Source organism: Heteronotia binoei, chromosome 12, assembly GCF_032191835.1.
Source record: "Heteronotia binoei isolate CCM8104 ecotype False Entrance Well chromosome 12, APGP_CSIRO_Hbin_v1, whole genome shotgun sequence".
In the NCBI taxonomy this organism is placed as follows: Eukaryota; Metazoa; Chordata; class Lepidosauria; order Squamata; family Gekkonidae; genus Heteronotia; species Heteronotia binoei.
Genome location: NC_083234.1, coordinates 52,647,364 through 52,664,421, shown reverse-complemented (window position 1 = coordinate 52,664,421; position 17,058 = coordinate 52,647,364). Strand labels below are relative to the sequence as shown.

General features: G+C 41.8%; 1 protein-coding gene across 12 annotated transcripts in view; it reads right to left on the bottom strand.

The window, feature by feature from the left end:
* DENND1A (DENN domain containing 1A) overlaps positions 1-17,058 on the bottom strand; it is a 373,611-nt gene that overhangs the window by 147,779 nt on the left and 208,774 nt on the right. For all 12 annotated transcript variants that reach the window (XM_060251436.1, XM_060251437.1, XM_060251442.1 and 9 more), the window contains exons 6-8: positions 3,949-4,018; positions 3,471-3,551; positions 945-998 (exon numbers count right to left, since the gene is read on the bottom strand). In XM_060251436.1, coding sequence (XP_060107419.1) covers positions 945-998; positions 3,471-3,551; positions 3,949-4,018 — 205 coding nt within the window. The remainder of the gene's footprint in view (positions 1-944; positions 999-3,470; positions 3,552-3,948; positions 4,019-17,058) is intronic.

The window sequence follows — 17,058 nt, the reverse complement described above, 5'->3', positions numbered from 1 at the left end:
CAGTAAACTTCATGGGGGAAAGGGGATTTGAACCCAGGTGTCCCCAGTCCTAGTCAAGCATGCTGACTAGTACACCACAGTGACTTGTGAAGACTTTCAACACACTGGCTCTTTTGCTCCGCTTTTCCTTTAGCTCTTAGAGGTTTCCTATCCAGGCAATGTCCTGATCAACAGTCATTTAGCAGGCACCAGACCCAAGCATCTGGCTCTCAATCCCAGAGTGTTCACCATGTGGTCCAGAGGGCTGCTTCTGCTTCTTAAGTGAAATTGGCCCAATCATTCTGGAGCCTCTAAAAGGCAGATGCACTTTCTGCCCCGTTGATTATGTCAAAAGTTTCCTTCCAATGAGTCACAGCAGGTTATTCTGCTTCAGATTCCCCATGAGGCATTTTAAAAACATTTACTAACAGCATTCAGCGGGCTGTTAGTCCAATTTAATTATGGAGCCTTTTTAATGTTGGATGACTGTTTTTTTTATTATTTCTCACTGTGGAAGGGGAGAAGGTCAGTTTTTGAAGCCAGCAGAGGGAGCACATTACTTGATTTTGGGGACAATTGCCTGGACACAGAAACTTGGAGTCTGTTTACTGCTCTCTGCAAAGACTTCCATGCATGGTTAAAAAACCAGATTTATTACTTTTCCCCTTTCAGTACATGTCAGGTTTTACAATGCAGATTCCAGTATTTTAGAAACTGTGGTCTGATAGGCTTTTTACCTCATCTGTTTTTTAAGATAAATGTACAGCTACACTCCAACTGGACTTGTTTCTTTGAGGCTTTTAAGACAGTTGTACTGAAGTCAATTTTGAAAATGGAAGCTATTACAGCTGTACTGAGGCTAAGACTGAAGGGTCACACTGACCCCAGTTTGAGATCTCAAGCATCTCACAGACCCTCCAGTGAAGCTAGCTCTGGCCAGTGTGATGGTCCAGGAAGTTACTTACATTTTCAGGTATGCTGGGAAGTTCTCTGATGTCAGGCACAGTAAAGTAAGAGTGCTGGGAAAGAAGGAGAAGCGTCTCAGAGATGCAGCTTACAACACAATATAAACTAAAAATAATACAGTAAAAACCTTAACATACAAAACTACATTGCTCCCTCCTCGACAGTCATTGTTTCTGGACATGTCTGCAACTAATTTCTGCCCCCACCCATGCCTAGCTAAACAAGTAGTCTGTGTGCTGGCTTATGTTTCGTCCCCAAACATGCAACATAGAAGAAACCCAAGGAAGACAAAAAATGCTGTCATCTTCATGATTTTGGTTGATGTCGAAGGGTAAGTTTTGAAGTTTTCCAGAATTTTCACTCCGGTAGAATGGAACCAACAAAAGAAAACAAAACCCTGAAGTGTTGCGTTTCTAAGGTGCAAAATGCAAAGTTAAGTCACATACTTTTGGTTCTGATAGAAACAGAAGCTGGTAGAATCACTACAGCTGGAGCTAGGCTGGGTGGGTTTCTAGAGATCAGAATTTCAGTGCCCCGCAGCATAGCCCTTTGCCATGATGAGCAGAAACAAAATTAAGTGATTTGTATAAACTTTTATATGACCTGAAATGTAGATTTTCTGGACAGAACTGCAATGCTTTTTAGTACAGAGCACTCACAACGAACTTGATGTAATGGCACAGCAGGGCTGTAATTTGTAGTATGAATGCTGTTTACTGTTGTGCTTTTATAAGCCTGTCCAATATCTGTTGTTTATCAGCCATTACAGCACCCTGTGAGCAGCATACAGACTTGAACAAGTAAAAGAAGGTTCACTCCCTAAAATGAAAAAAGATCAAAATAGCCACTGCTCCACGAACCTTTCGTCTTAATTTTGTTAGAAAGGGGCTGGATGCCAGGAAGAGAGTGAGGGTGCAGGGAGAGCTGCTGCATGGTAATAAGTTGGGATGGTACAAAACTTGGTTTAGAACCCACCAGGCTAAGAAAGACAGGGCTTGAAACAAGCTCGGCTTCTGAGCTCTGCTTTGATATATATTTTTTCCTGCTCCACTGCTCATGAAATGTCTAAGGCAAAGGGAGGTCAAGAGCATTCCTTGAGCTCACTGGAATGCAATGGCCAAAACATACCAACCTCTCACCCTGCCTGTCTTCTGTATCAGACACACATGCTGTGTGAGGGATAGCTGGCCTCGCTGCAGCTGAGATTGCCTCTAACACCAGACCAAACAACTCCTACCTGTCGACTGACATTATGGAGCGAAGCAACAAGGGAGCTGTTTGGAGTCAGTGGTAGGTGTGGAAACTCTAAACTGAGTAGAGTTTTCAGACTTTGATTTAATGATCGCAGCTGAGAAAACAGATGCCACCATTCAGAAAGTCTCTGCAAAGCTCCACTAAAATCACCTAACAACCCATCCAATTTGTCCTTGTTGAGATGGCAGCAAAGCACTTCTGTCACTGTGCGGTTTATAAAACAGAGTCCTTATGAAAGGCACTACCTCATTCAAAAGGGTGCAGAGAGAGAGTTCAAACCTTCCCAACTTTAAGCTCTACACAGAGCTTCTCTTCAAGAGGAAACTAATTCCTGATCTGGGATGTGGGAGGGCACTTCCGGAATACGTTACACCAGTGCCTCAGCCTCTGCTCTAACTACTCAAGGTATGTGCTGATTTATAATGCTGTAAATAGCAAGAACCCAGCAACTCTAGGAAGCAAATTCTTCCCCTGCGTGTTAACACCAATTCAGAAATGAGATAGAAATGCCCCCATTTCAACAGCACTGAAATAGGAGGCTGCCCTAAGTTCATGAAATTGATTCACTCCTTGAAAGACCCTCTACAAGTCAAGCAAGAGCCTTCAATAGTGTTGCCTCCCCTCTTCACCTCTCCACTAGTACCACCTTCTTCAACTGTCCAAAGGTCTTCTGCTGCTCTGAACTGCTCTTCTTTTGTTGTCACATTTGCCTGGCACTGCCTCCCAGAAAACCTGCATGATGTCACTGTTCTTACTTTCTTCATTCCCGCACACACACAAACCCATATTTTCTTTGGCACAATCCCATAGTCCCTGCCCTCTACTGAAACTAAGTGGAAGCACGCATGATTAGACAGAAAAGCAAATTATCCCCTCATTGAATTCTAGCATCGTTTTCCTCCCTTCCGTCATTTTTATCCTGACACCTCCTTGAGATTGGGACCCATCTTCTTGTACCCTGCCAAGCAAAAGGAATACTGATGGAATAATTTATCATTCACTTAAAAAAAAAATGTCTTGCCCCCCCCCCTTCCAACTCACAGGCATAGGCAGACTGAGATAGCACGGGACTGCAGATTTCAATATTTGAGTGTATGTTTTAGCTTTTCCAACAGATTTGTACTTTTATTCTTCATGACAGCGTCTTAAAGTTGAGTTAGCTATTTATCAGACAAATACTAAAAATGTTACTATAGGGGGGACACCTTTTCGCTTTCTGTTTAAAGATGGAGATGCTGCCTCCATTTTGCTATACTGCATATGCTACTTACCACGCTGAGATGCACAGATGTGCCAGGCTCAGGGATGGGCAGTTTATAAAGTGTTTCCAGGAGTTCATACCATTGGCTATCCTAGTGATCAAAACAGTACATTTTAAATAGATGCACTGACACTGAGTTCCAGAAGTCGGCAAACTGTGACTGACTATATATTTATTTGCAACATTTATACTCTGCCTTTCCGCCCTTACAAGGGCCACCAAAGCAGCTAGCAATTTAAAACATACATGATAAAATTACATTATACAACTATTGAAATCAACCTCCCTCCCAAACATACATAATTAAAACAATTAAAAGAGGTTTTTAAAAGTTAAAATACATACACATTACATTTTCATAGGTGTAAGATCTGGGAATCTCTGGAATGAGTGACATCAAATAGGTCAGGTCTGAACCTGACCTATAGGTTTGTTGCCAATAAAATTTCACTCACATACAGAGAAAACTGAGCGTTTCATAAACTTACCTGGCACTTTGCTGTATAGTCTGCCAAGATGTTCAGCAGTTTATAAAAAACTTCAAACCATGGGAGATAACTGGAGGGAAAACCACACACACACACAATGAAGAAACCATGTTTTACTATTTTTTTTTAAAAAAAAATCATTCTGCATTGCATTACAGCAAGCATAACACTGATGCAATTTTTGCCAAATCAGCATTATCTTAGTCAGATCTTTGTCAGCATCATACCTCTTCATTCTGTTACATAATAGCCAGTGGGGAAAAGATCAGCACTAAAAAAGGCATGACATTCTGACTGACACATGCATGTATTTCAGGGAAACATTCACTCCACAAAGTCAGAAACTACCACTGATGTGCACACCAAGATTACTTTATTGGGGTTTTGTATGAAGCTTCCATGCTTGGTTTTGGGTTAACGGTATAATAATACAGAAAACATTCAGCTGGACAATTCTCTTGAGGTCCAGTAGCCCAGAAAATCACACAATCTCAGCGCCTCCTTGCCAGGGAAAATCAAATGTCAACAAGGGTTAAGGCATTGCGCTACAACACAACTACATCTATCAGCTGCGGAGAAGTCAGTGCCCCAATGGTCAGGCCGCAGTAACAAATGAAGTGAGATGCAGCAGACACAGCAGATAATGTGAACAGAGCTCTACTAGTAGCATCCGCCCACAGCTTGGGAAGACTACCATAAAATTTAAAGTTGCTTATCAACAACTTGCTGATAAGAAATTTTTACATTCTGTGACAGTATTATCACATCCGTTAATAAGCTCCAAGAGTTTCTGACTACTAACAGGCAGAAATACAATTACCAGTACAGGATAATTCTTCTGAGTTCGGCATAGAATGTAAACATTCCAGGGAGATTAGAGGGACCATAAAGTTTTGACTCCCGTTTTAAGTCTCATAAACTTCAGAGTTAAGAGCTTCCCTAAAGAGCACCCGAAAGAGGCAGGCTCTTTGGAGCATAAGCCTTGCTCAGAGATTAACATAGTAAATACATTGAAGCAGGAGAGAAAGGGTGCTTTTTGTATTTAATCATAGCATAATTCAGGGAAAGCCACACTTGAGGTCTTTGTAACAGACATTCTTTGAATCAATGGACTTCCTATTTCACAAGTCACATCTTGCGTGCATGAAGAGACATTTACACACACACAAACAGTGCTTCCTCTATGAAATGGAACAACCAAACTCAGGTGGAAGGGCAGGCATAAATATTTAAGGAAATACTGATACACATTTGTGTTGTTTAAATTTGACACAAACAAGAAGAATGCATCTCTGGGCACGTGCAAAGTGCATCTCTCTCAACTGTGCACACTGGAACTATGTAATCTGATTTCTACACAGCCTTGACTGTTTCTAGAATATAAAGTTAAGAATGAGCTTTTTTGTGGTCAACTTCAGCAACACCATATGCAACACAAACAAAATACATAAATAAAATAAATGATACTTAGAAGACCAGAATGGTCCTGGAAAAGAGACACAAATCAATGATGCAATCCAATCAAAAATATATATATATAAAGGAGGAGCCAGCTTAGAATATTTCCCAAATCCTTCCATGAACTGCTTGATGAATATCTGACCGGGGCAGGATTATAGTTTTGAAACCAAAGCCCAGATTTATGCCACTTCAAAAGAGGGGCTGTTTCACTCTGCTGCGGGAACCATTCACAGCTGTGCTGTATCTTACCAAAGAAGTCCACAGAGCTTCCTGCATGGCTTCAGTACACCCACTGCAATAGGTTTACACTCCATTTCCTTCAAGGATGCTGGACCCAAGTCCCATGTGAATGCTGTCACTCAGCAGCCCAGTAAATAAGTTTACCAAACGAAGCAAGGCAGAGCAAGGAGAAAGGTGTCCTTTATGGATACAAGTAAGTCTCTAAAACATTCCTTAAATTGGGGTGGCCAATGGTAGCTCTCCAGATGTTTTTTGCCTACAACTCCCATCAGCCCCAGCCATTAGCCATGCTGGCTGGGGCTGATGGGAGTTGTAGGCAAAAAGCATCTGGAGAGCTACCGTTGGCCACCCCTGCCTTAAATCACTTCCAGTGTTTACCAAGACCAGTTAGACCAGTAAAAAAGTAACATCTCACTTGCTTTCTGGTTCCTGGACAATCAAGGAATTTTTTTTTAATCATTTAACTCAGCCAAACCATTAGAGCTGCTGGTTGCAGTGCCTGAGGAATTTAAAAGAGAATTAGGGAAGGAGACCTCTTTCACCAAACATCTTCTGTCATTGCAGGCATATGCAGCCTTAAAAAAATTTACACAACCTTCCTCACAAGACCAGAAAGTAGCCAGCCTTCTTAATAAAAATGAGTGTGTGCACTGTTAGCCACTTCAGTTGCTTCTACCTGGTGAGGTCCTATTACCGACATTTTGGCCTCTTCAGTTTCGTGATACTTGTTTCAGATTGGCCAATAGGGACATATAAACGGGGCTTTTTTGGTACAAAAAGTCCAGCAAGAACTCATTTGCATATCAGCCTATACCCTCTGACACCAAGTCAGCTGGAACTCCATTCCTATGTGTTCCTGCTCAAAAAAAGCCCTTCATATATACATTGTTTTTGGGTGTCAAGTTATGCAATGCCTGCTTCATTTTGCACTTAGCTTTCACACTCATCAGCATTCTTTCCTCTAAGAAACTCAACAAGCAACACGTGGAGCTATCCTGCATTCTTTCCACAATAACTCTGTGAGTTAGGCTAGTTTGAGTGTGCAACTCAACCAAGGTCACTGTCTGCAATTCATGGCCAACATGATTTGCCTCATCACTAAAGTCCTCCCTTCTCACTCTTTTACAATAGCAACACCATACTCTGGAATGTTTCCATCACGTTTCTTCACCACAATCACACACACGAAGGCCAGGGTGCTTGTATACCTTGCAAGTTCACAAAAGCACAGTAACAAAGGCACACTTCAACTTGCCTGGGGATAAGAGGTGCATCTTATAATAAAATATCTTTTAAAAGGTTCCAATGAGAAGTTGAGGGATAACTAGAACAGGGCATGACAGGAACTGCAGTTTTTGCAACGTGCACTTGTTCAGGCAGAAGAGAGGAAATGGCATGCCAAAATTCACATTTCAGAATGCTCAGCTCCCCCCACAGAAGTTTCTCTTGCCTAAAGCCCAAATACATTTCATCACAGCTCTAGCAGCAGACACCTACACTGATGCAAGTACCCAAGAGAAAGAAACCGTGCTCTCCTCCACCCCATTTAGAACCCAGTGTGTCATTTTTCCTGATTTATTTCATTAACCTCATCTGCTGTCTCCCAGGCTCACTGCATTCCATGTGTCACTCTTAGCCCAATGTGATTTTCAGTATAATGTCACTGCTATATCAGGAGAAAAACTGTAAATAAATTGTCAATCTGAACCGGGGGGAAGGGCACACCAGTGTGCCACAAGAAATCTGTATGCTTGATATTTTTTTAGTTTGAAGATGGCATCAATGCAACGCAGGCACCTCAGGCACCTTTGCTACCTGGGGAATGGAACTGGATCTTGCAACGTATGAGGACATTAGGCTTCCAGAAAATTGGGAATATAACAATTTCAAACAGTCAGTTTATTAACAAAACAGCCAACAGAAATATTGGCACACACTGAGGCACTAAAGCTAGGACATCTAACAAAAGGTTTAGACGCTCAGCTGATGGTTCTCTCTAAGGTGTAAGTATCAAATGTAACAGAGAGTGCCTTTGGGGACCTGGGCTCTGTTTGCTAAGCAACCATGTTCTGGCTCCGTTTTCTCTAAATAGGCTCTTGTGCCGCCAGAGAGTTCCCAGGAGAGCCCATGTTGCCCTTTCATCTGGGGAAAAAACACAGCAGACTTTCTGCCTTAAGCAGTTATCTGGAGACATGAGCCAATTTCAATGAGTCGGGAAACCCCACAGGGGAAGACAGCGGGGATCTTACTGCTGGCTTCTTCCCTCCCAGCCAGAACTCAGGGTGAAAATCACCCCCAAACTGGCCCAACAAAAGAACTTTTCCATTTTGGCAGGGCAACATATTGACCTGCTTGGTGCGACAAGAAATCAATGCCCGGGGGGTGGGGAGGGGTGTGTGTGGAGAGAACCATCATCTGTAGGAAAAAAATCTGGTTTTGTGTAAGATGTTTTAAATACTGAAAGAATTATATAGGTGACATGTACTGTTAATGTTCTTGAAACAGACCAATTGTCTGACTTCGGAAGCCACCAAGAAAAAGGGTGACCAGGCCCTTGAAGAGCTTAAGTAGCCATTTCCAGCATAGAAGAACACCAACACCTCCCTGCCATCATACTCAGAGATGGTACTCCCTACCATCATACTCAGAGCTCCACTAGGCATGTGACTCTGAAATCCATGCCAAGTGCGTAATCCAGAAATCTGCGCAGATCTCAGTGCTGAGATGCTTAGACACTAAAAAGATATTTCTATCTGGTCCTTTTTGGACCAATATCAAAATATATAGAGAGATATTCAGTGTCAATAATCCTGGTAGCATAACTTGCCCACTAACACTAAGCATTTCAGCCCAAGCATCAGGAGAGTTTCTACTCACGTACCACAAAGAGGTCTCAGCTAAGGCAGGGTGGAGCATTCCCCAAATTCCACAAAGAAAACAGACAAGGTGATCCCATTAATATGCAGGGTTCATTACAGGAAGAGTCTCAGCTTGATATTTTTTCACGCAAATTCTAATGCTTCTGGTTATGAATATAAGCTCATGATCAGAAGGATCTTGATCATGACTGCTGCTGTCTTATATTGGGGAGAGAGGGGGGGGAGAGAGAGAGAATGTGTGTGTGCTGGTAAGCATATGTTATGCCAAACAGTTTTGCAAATCTATTTCATTAGTACCTAAATCTATTTTGTTGGTGCCTAAAGCTGAACATTTTCAACACACCATATTACAGCCGAGGGCAGCAAAGCAGATCAACTTTCTAGGAAAAGTGCAGAGATAATTTTCCCTATCATGGCCAGCAACAACCTGACGTTTAGCTTGAGAGATCAGCCTTCCTGTAACTTTCAGCATAGAACCAGCAGAATCTCTGATCCTCACAATATGGCAGCAGCACTTCCAGGTGAGTTGCAACAGCCTTACCTGTCAGTGTGACAGGGCAACAGAGCCCTATGAGATGGCCTCTTTTCCTCTGCTGCCTGTTAGAAACAACAGTGAAATGAACCAGCCATTCATAACAACTATTAATTAAAAATGGAACATCTGGCCACCTGCAATGAAAGAGCAAGGGTTACCCCCCCCCCCCTTTATGTTACCAAGTTTCAAAGATTAGCTCCAATAGAAAAGTTCCATTTAAAGACCAGGACCTAGCACATGCTGATCATACAGGAAAATGCTGTTTTCCCTCTCACTTCCTGTCAATCTAAACAACAGGTACGGTACTTTTCAGTTCAACATCAACCCTCCAGGCTGACCCACTGACTCATTGTCCCCTTAAGGGCTTGTACACTGCAGCACAAAACTTCAGGTTTTGCCTTCAGCTTGTTTGCCGTTGCTGCAGCACTAATTTTACATCACAAACCTCCTTTTGCTTTGCCCCAGTCCACAAGCCAGCAAATTTTAAAAGTCTGTGTTTAAATTTCTACCAGCTGACCAAGAAGGGGGGGGGGGAACGGACATGAATTTATCTTAGAAAAGCCAGCCTGCCAGATTTAGTTTTCAATTCTCCATTTCAGAACACTGAAGCAGGATTTATAACCCCGACACCCTGTGCCGCATGGAACTGAAGGTCTAAAACACTAGTAGCTCAAACGGGGATTTATGGCACATGGCTTGCTCATATTTAATTTGTAACCAAACACTTCCCCTTCCTCTTAGCTACTTCAGAACTTTTGATTAACTCTTGTTTTCACAGGTCAAAGGTTAAACAAAGGAAGGGAAGCTCTCCATGCTGAAACTACCCAATGCTCTGCACAAAAATGGGACAGGGGAAGAACAATCCTGTTCAAGGAACATTAAAGTGAGTGATAGGCAAGAAATTGCTCCACAGAAATGAAGCTCAAAGACTCCAGTGCCAATAAAATAGAGAACAGCAGTTGCCTATCTACCAAGAGAGGAGGCTGACTATCTTATGTGTGGTGGGTCACACTTAACTTTAGGCAACATGGGACAATACTGTCCAGAAATAAGTCTCCAATACTACATTTTCTTTGATCCACTGCAAAGTTCCTTTTGGTGCTTTCTCAAAGCAATAGAGTATCTCAGCAAGCCAGCCAGCCAGAGAGCTGGAGCCAGTCCTGTCTGAAGGAAGCATGTTTGTTTGTGTTTTAGAAGAGTGGGCACCAAAAAACTGCCCGCATGTTTTTTATGATCTAGTTAGGTCTGCCTTCACTCTGCTGCACAACTTTCACACTGCCTCATTCAGTAGCTTGAGCATCACTACCTGTTTTTACAACTTCCAGGAGACTGGCTGTGTGTTGTTGTTTTGCTATGACAGGCTAAGAGTCCTGTGGCACCTTAAAGACTAGCAAGTCTACGGAAATATGAGCTTTTGTAGGCAAAACTATACCTCAGCAGATGCCTGAAGCAGAAAAGGCCACAATCTTGCTTATAAACACTTGTGCCACAATGAATTTGCTAGCCTTAAAGAAGGGTTTGCATTCTCCCTCCTTTTAAGTAACTACCAGAAACAAACACACACGAAGTATCATGGACTGTCCCTACACTATCATCCATACTATGAAGTCAAAATTAAGAAACCCTTGATATACTGACTGCTGTTACACAGATGAATATGCTGTAACATGGCCAAGAAAGCTTCCTGCAGTTTCTTCCCCCTTTTTCCAACCATGCTTTTACCATATGGGTAGGATCCCTACATGATAAATGCCATACATATTACCCAAAAAGGGGCAAAAAAGAAATAATAGATTGGTTCTGTGGACTATGAAAGCAAATTAACACACAAGCTACTAATGAAGCAGCAAATATTCGCCTTCAAGCTACTGCAAAGATGAGTAAATATTAGCAGCCAATGGAGCATATTATAAAAGCCAGCATGTCAGCATCTAGCTCTGTTGATGCCACTCCAGTGCATCTAAAATAATGTCTGTCCACAAAAGTGCTCCATAGCAGGTCAGCTAATTGTATATCTGATGATTAAAAAATAGCATATGTTGACTGAGGCCTACAAAAATAAGACTGGGGAGGGGGGACAATATGCGCTCTTGATTTCTCCAATTATTTTTAAGGGATGCAGATAGTTCTTGCTAAAAGTCTCACATCATTCTCTGCAGACTGCAATATACAAGTGGCAGAGGAAGGAGGAGATGCTCATGGATAATGACTGATGTTTTCTCAGCCAAGTGAAACTAATTTGAGGAAGTCCTATGCACTGCACTAAAGGTATGGCCAAGGCAGCTAAGGACAAACTTGAGTGGCCAAAAATAGTGTGAATGTTTTTAAAGAAAAGGAAAAGTATTGGAAAAATATCTACTTGGCTTCTGTAAAGGGGTGTAAACTTAATAATTACCTTTGGAATTATTCTGGCCACATACAATGGCCCTGGGGGGTTAATAGAAGTGTCCTTTATAATTATCCGCATAGACTTTAACTGGAGAACTTTAGGAGGGGGTGGGAGAGTCCCCATTTCAAAGAGTGAACTGAAAGCAAAAGAGAGAGAGAGAAAGGGAAAAAAACGGGTGAATCATAAATGTGTCAGCAGCATTTTAAGCTGTTCCTCCATGAATGACTCTTTCAAGCTTGAAACTGCAAATAATTCCATATGCTTCACAGGCTGAAGGTATGTGATCCATTGTTCTTCGTTAGCTAATTGGACCAGACTTAATCCATCAAAATTTAGTGCACCCTAACAACAACAAAAAAGAGGGTAGCCACAGTAACAAGAACCTAAAATTCTGTCATTAGGCAAATGCAGTGCACAACTTCACCAAGAGGTTTATCTTGTACAAACATCTGAGCTTATTTTTTTATTGGAATAAAGTGCAATGCCTCTCAGAAGCCACAAATTTAAAACTTCTAGTGCTCACAACGCAAACAAGCATCTCCACAAACCACATGGATCAGCCACTGGGCACAGAGAGCACAAAGACATGAGGTAGCCTCTGAGTCAGAGAGTTCCAGGGCCCTGCCCCTCCTGGGTCAGCAAACTGCACAACCATCTTAGAGGAGATAAGCCAGGCACTGCCAGCATGTTCCTCTTGGCTGGAATATGGCACAGAGCTGACTTAGCGCATGGCCTAAACATAACTCTGCTGGTTACCTTACCAGGAATTACTGCTGTTTCTGCAAGACTTAATTTGAGTGTTTGATGGATAGCAAGTGTCCACAGAAGCCAATAGGGTAAAACCTTGAGTGGCTCAAATACTATTAAACATGATGAGATCTAAGCTTAAAAGCAGTCCCTCTCTCTCTCTCACTCACACAAACACAAACAGGATAACAGACAGTAGAGACAACCAAGAGGGAAGCTGACCACCTCTACAACCCAGCTGGAGTGTGTCTTGGGGCATCTAGCAGGCTGCTGCTGAAGACAGAGTGCTGGACTAGACAGACCTCTGGCCTGATACTACAGGTCATTTTACCCAGAGCTTAATCTCAGCCAGAGTTCACCAGGGATATGCTGATGTGAAATGAAGCAGCTGCTTTGAGTTTGGAGGAGGCATGGGAGAAAACATATCTCTCTTCTTTCAAGCTTCCTCCCTTCTTGAAAGATAAGGGAAGAGGGTCCACTCACATTTAAGTTTGGTTTTATACTGAAGCAGAGCAAACTTCAAGGTGCTCACTTATTTCACTGTTTGGCAGCCTCTTGTAGCTGTGTTTATTTCACAGACTTTTAGTCAGATGCATGACACATCCTGCAATGCACAACTTCACCATGTATGTTGTTATTGTGCCTTAAATGTCCTTGTATAAGCAGTGGCACTGCAGCAGCTCTCTGCTACTAGTAGTTCCCAGGATCCCACACATATACATGTGGCAGTCAGAGGACTGGACTAGCAGCCACAAGGAGCAGCAGAGAGATGTCAGGAAAAAAAAAACAAGAGAGGTCCAAGGGAAAGATGCTTGCTATCAGGAATACACCAGATTGAACCAGCAGCCTCATGGTTTGCAGCTGGGACTTGGCTAGACATGGTATGATGGGCTATTCAAGTCCCTGAGCACTCTTTAAGCAAGCTGAGTACAGGGGTGTATAACAACAAGCAAAATAAAGACTATTTCTGTTAACTGTTTCAGTTTGCTACTTTTTGGTCTTGGTTTTGTAGATTGCATTGTGAACATGTGGTACAGTTTTTATATGAAATATTCTCGGGACTTACATATATTATACAGGGCTGATTTGTCAATGCAGAAATAATGTAGGGAATGCATTCATTCATGTTGCAGGAGAGGATCAGTGTGAAGAAACAGAAAATGGTAAAAGAAACAAATACTGGCAGAAGTGGAAATGAAATGAAGGCTTTTTCTGAGCAAGGCAGTGGGGAAAAGAATTCAAAATCATTCCTAGTATAAATGTGAGTAGCTCAACCTGCTGCTTTCTCTCTAGTCAACAAAGCAGAACTCTTTGAATTGTATAATTCAGGCTAGAACTTCCTTCTGCTTCCACCTTCACCAACACTCCAGATCTAGATTGATACAGCTGTCTAAGAGCTTAAAAACATAAGAGAAGCCACGTTGAATCATGCCAATGGCCCATCCAGTCCAATGTTTTGTGTCACACAATCATGAAAACCCAGGTGCCATCAGGAGGTCCATCAGTGGGGCCTGAACTCCAGAAGCCCTCCCACTGTTACTTCCCCCAAACACCAAGAATACAGAGCATCACTATCCCAGACACAGTGTGCCATCTAAACCTTGAGGTGAATCTCTTTAACTTTTCTTCACAGGGAAGGTGTTCCATCCCCTTAATAATTTCAGTTGCCCTTTTCTGCACCTTTTCATCAAAATCTATAATATGTTTTTTAAGGAACGGTGATCAGAACTGTACATAGTATTTCAAATGAGGATGCACTATAAATTGCGATACTGGCTGATTTGTTTTTAATCTACTTCCAAATAATCCCCAGCATAGCATTTGCCTGTTTTATTGTAATTGTGCATTGAGTCGACATATTCTATGAGTAAGCTACCACAACTCCAAGATCTCTCTCCTGATCAGTTATTGCCAGTTTGCTCCATCAATAAATACTTATGGGTTGAATGTGCATTACTTTGCACTTGCCCATGTTAAACCTCATTTGTCATGCTGACGTCCACTCGTCCAGCCTCAACAGATTCCTTTGGAGCACCTCACAATCCTCCCTAGTTCTCACTGCCCTGAACAACTTAGTGTCACCTAAAAACTTAGTGTCACCTAAAAAACTAACTTCAAATTAATGAACAAGTTAAAAAGCACCAGACCTAGTACTAAACCCTGTGGTACCCCTCTTTTTACCACCTTCCACTGGGGAAACTACCCATTAATATTCACTCTCTGATCCCTGTTGATAAAAACAGCTTTTAATCCACAAGAGAACTTGTCCTCTTATCCCATGACTGCTCAGTTACTTAGGAGCCTTTGATGAGAATCTTTGTCAAAAGCTTTCTGGAAGTCTAGGTAAACATCTACTGGGTCACCCTTGCCCATGTTTGTTCAGTCCCTCAATGAATTCTAAAAGGTCAGTGAGACAAGATCTTCCCTGATTCTTTCTCAATAACATAACTGTGCCCAGATGTATCACCTCCAATACAGCAAGAAGGCCTCCAATTAAATAATGAGGTACTATAAGCTTCAAATGCTGAACACACACATACAGATACATGAGAAAGGGCTCATCTGCCTTTGCACACAGAAAATCCAAGGTTCAGTCCCTAGCATCTCTCTAGCAGTTAAAATTACCATATGCAGCAGATGTCAGATAAGTCCACTCCTGACTGGAAACTCAGAAGAGCCAGTGCCAGTGGGAGGAAACAGTACTGGGGTAGCTGGAACAATGTTCTGACTCAGTGTAAAGCAATTCCATACAGGGAAGGCCCATGACTCAGTGGGTAGAGCGCATGTGTTATATACTAATGGACTCAGACTCAGCCTCTGAATCTCTACTTGAAAGGAGATGAGGAGCAGGGTTACGAAAGATTCATCCATGCCTGCCTGTCAGAATAGAGAGTACTGCACCAATGGTCATTTGGCTTTGCATAATAAGGCAGATTCATATAATCACATACAGAAAACATGAACAGTACAAGAATTGCATAAGCACATCCTGGGGGAAAAATGTTGAGTTTAAAAAAAACTATCAAAAACAGAACACAAGAAAAGACATTAAAACAGTGCTATATGGTTCAATGAAAACAAAATTTAAATATTAGCTGATCTCTGCCAATCTTTGAAGGGGGGAGAGAACAAGAGAAAAAAGAGAAAATTCTCCCCCCACTCCCCAAACACGTAGCAGATGTTTCTTCTCACATTGAGACATTCCTAATGAGTTGGAGTTTTGTATAATAAATATTCTTCCCTTTGAAATGTGAAGATTTTACCATTAACATCCCTTTGATTTTTTTAAAGAGCTCATTAGAATGGCAGAGAGGTAGGCACAGGATCTCCAAATCACAGCAGCTATCTCCCTGTACCAAGTAGTCCCAAGGTCAGATGTAATGGACAACTGGGGGTGGGGGGAGGAAAGAGAACAGCAGCTTCCCCATCAAGTGCATTTGAAGGGAGCAAAGAAAGAATAACCATTCTGACCATCTGGGAATCAAAGGTGCTGCTGCACAATAAAAATCAAAATCAAATGCAGAATTGCATAGCTATTGAGCATCTAAATTTGCCAGATGCAAAAAAATCAATCCCTCTGGTTCATTATCAAAAACACTAGCATGCTCAGATTAATTTGGGATGGCGCTATATACAATTTAGAGATAAAATCGAATAGGAAGAGATTACCCACTATTGTAGGAGAGTACCCCCCCCCCCCCCGCAATATGCCACACATCTGGGGTGCACAAGGCTCTGGAGTTTGCAGAAAGGGAGAGAGGGAATAAACACTCTGCATTTTAGGATCAGACTGGCTTGGTGGCAAGGGCAAATCACAGTGGCAGAGGCTGCCACACATACCCCTCAAAAGACTGGCTGCTTCATCTCATTGTAGAGTTGGCCATGTATCCAGTTTCCTCTTGTGTATTGTTTTGCCTTTTCTGTATGCAGGTGAAAAATGTAACTGCCTCTTAGTCCCACTGAGGTGGGTTCTCCATTAAACTTAGAAAAAATCAGGTGTATAAAAATTTAGCTTTGACTTTGATTAGTTCTGCACAGCCACTTGAGTAAATTAAATAACTTTTTAAAGATTAGTTGGTGATTTTGTGGTTTTACTCATCATCATCATCAGGGCGGCTAACAACATAAATCAATACATTAAATTATACAATGATGTTTAAAACAAAGATTAATTTAACAATTTAATTCAAATTCTAGAATTGATAAAAATTAATATGCTGGTGCTATTACAGTAGATGGTAAGTTTACTTAGCAGTCTCTCTCTTTAGTCGGTGAAGGCCATCCGAAAAAGGATGATCTTACAGGCCCTGCGGAACTGTTCAAAATCCCGTAGGGCCCGCATATCCTCTCCCCCACCCACCACCATGTTTACAAATCAATAAAGCATACAAGTATGCTCTCACAATTCCTAGGAATAATCTGGTGAAAAAATATCGGTTACAATTCTGAAATAGCCAAGCTTGCCTAATACTGTATTGGCAATGGCACCTATTCAATTGTGTAAATTTTATGAAACAATCTTTAGAAGCAGAACATTTTCCATGTGAAAAGAAAGCACATCTCTGCTTCATCTATGTATGCCCATCTTTCCTCATGATGTTCAGGCAGTTCTGATGTATTAAACTCTGCTGGGTCAAACAGCATCTATTATCATTTACAAATATGATTTTTTTTTGGGGGGGGAGATGAGCCTTTTTTTTTTGGTGCTTAATGGGGATTACGTACATGCTAATTCTCAGGTCAGTCACTTGTAATGAGTACACTCCTCCCTTTCCCTTGCCAACACACACACCTTTTGGAACTCAATCCATCATTATTCTCAGTTCTATCCTCATAGACTCAGTCCATTATAGCAACAC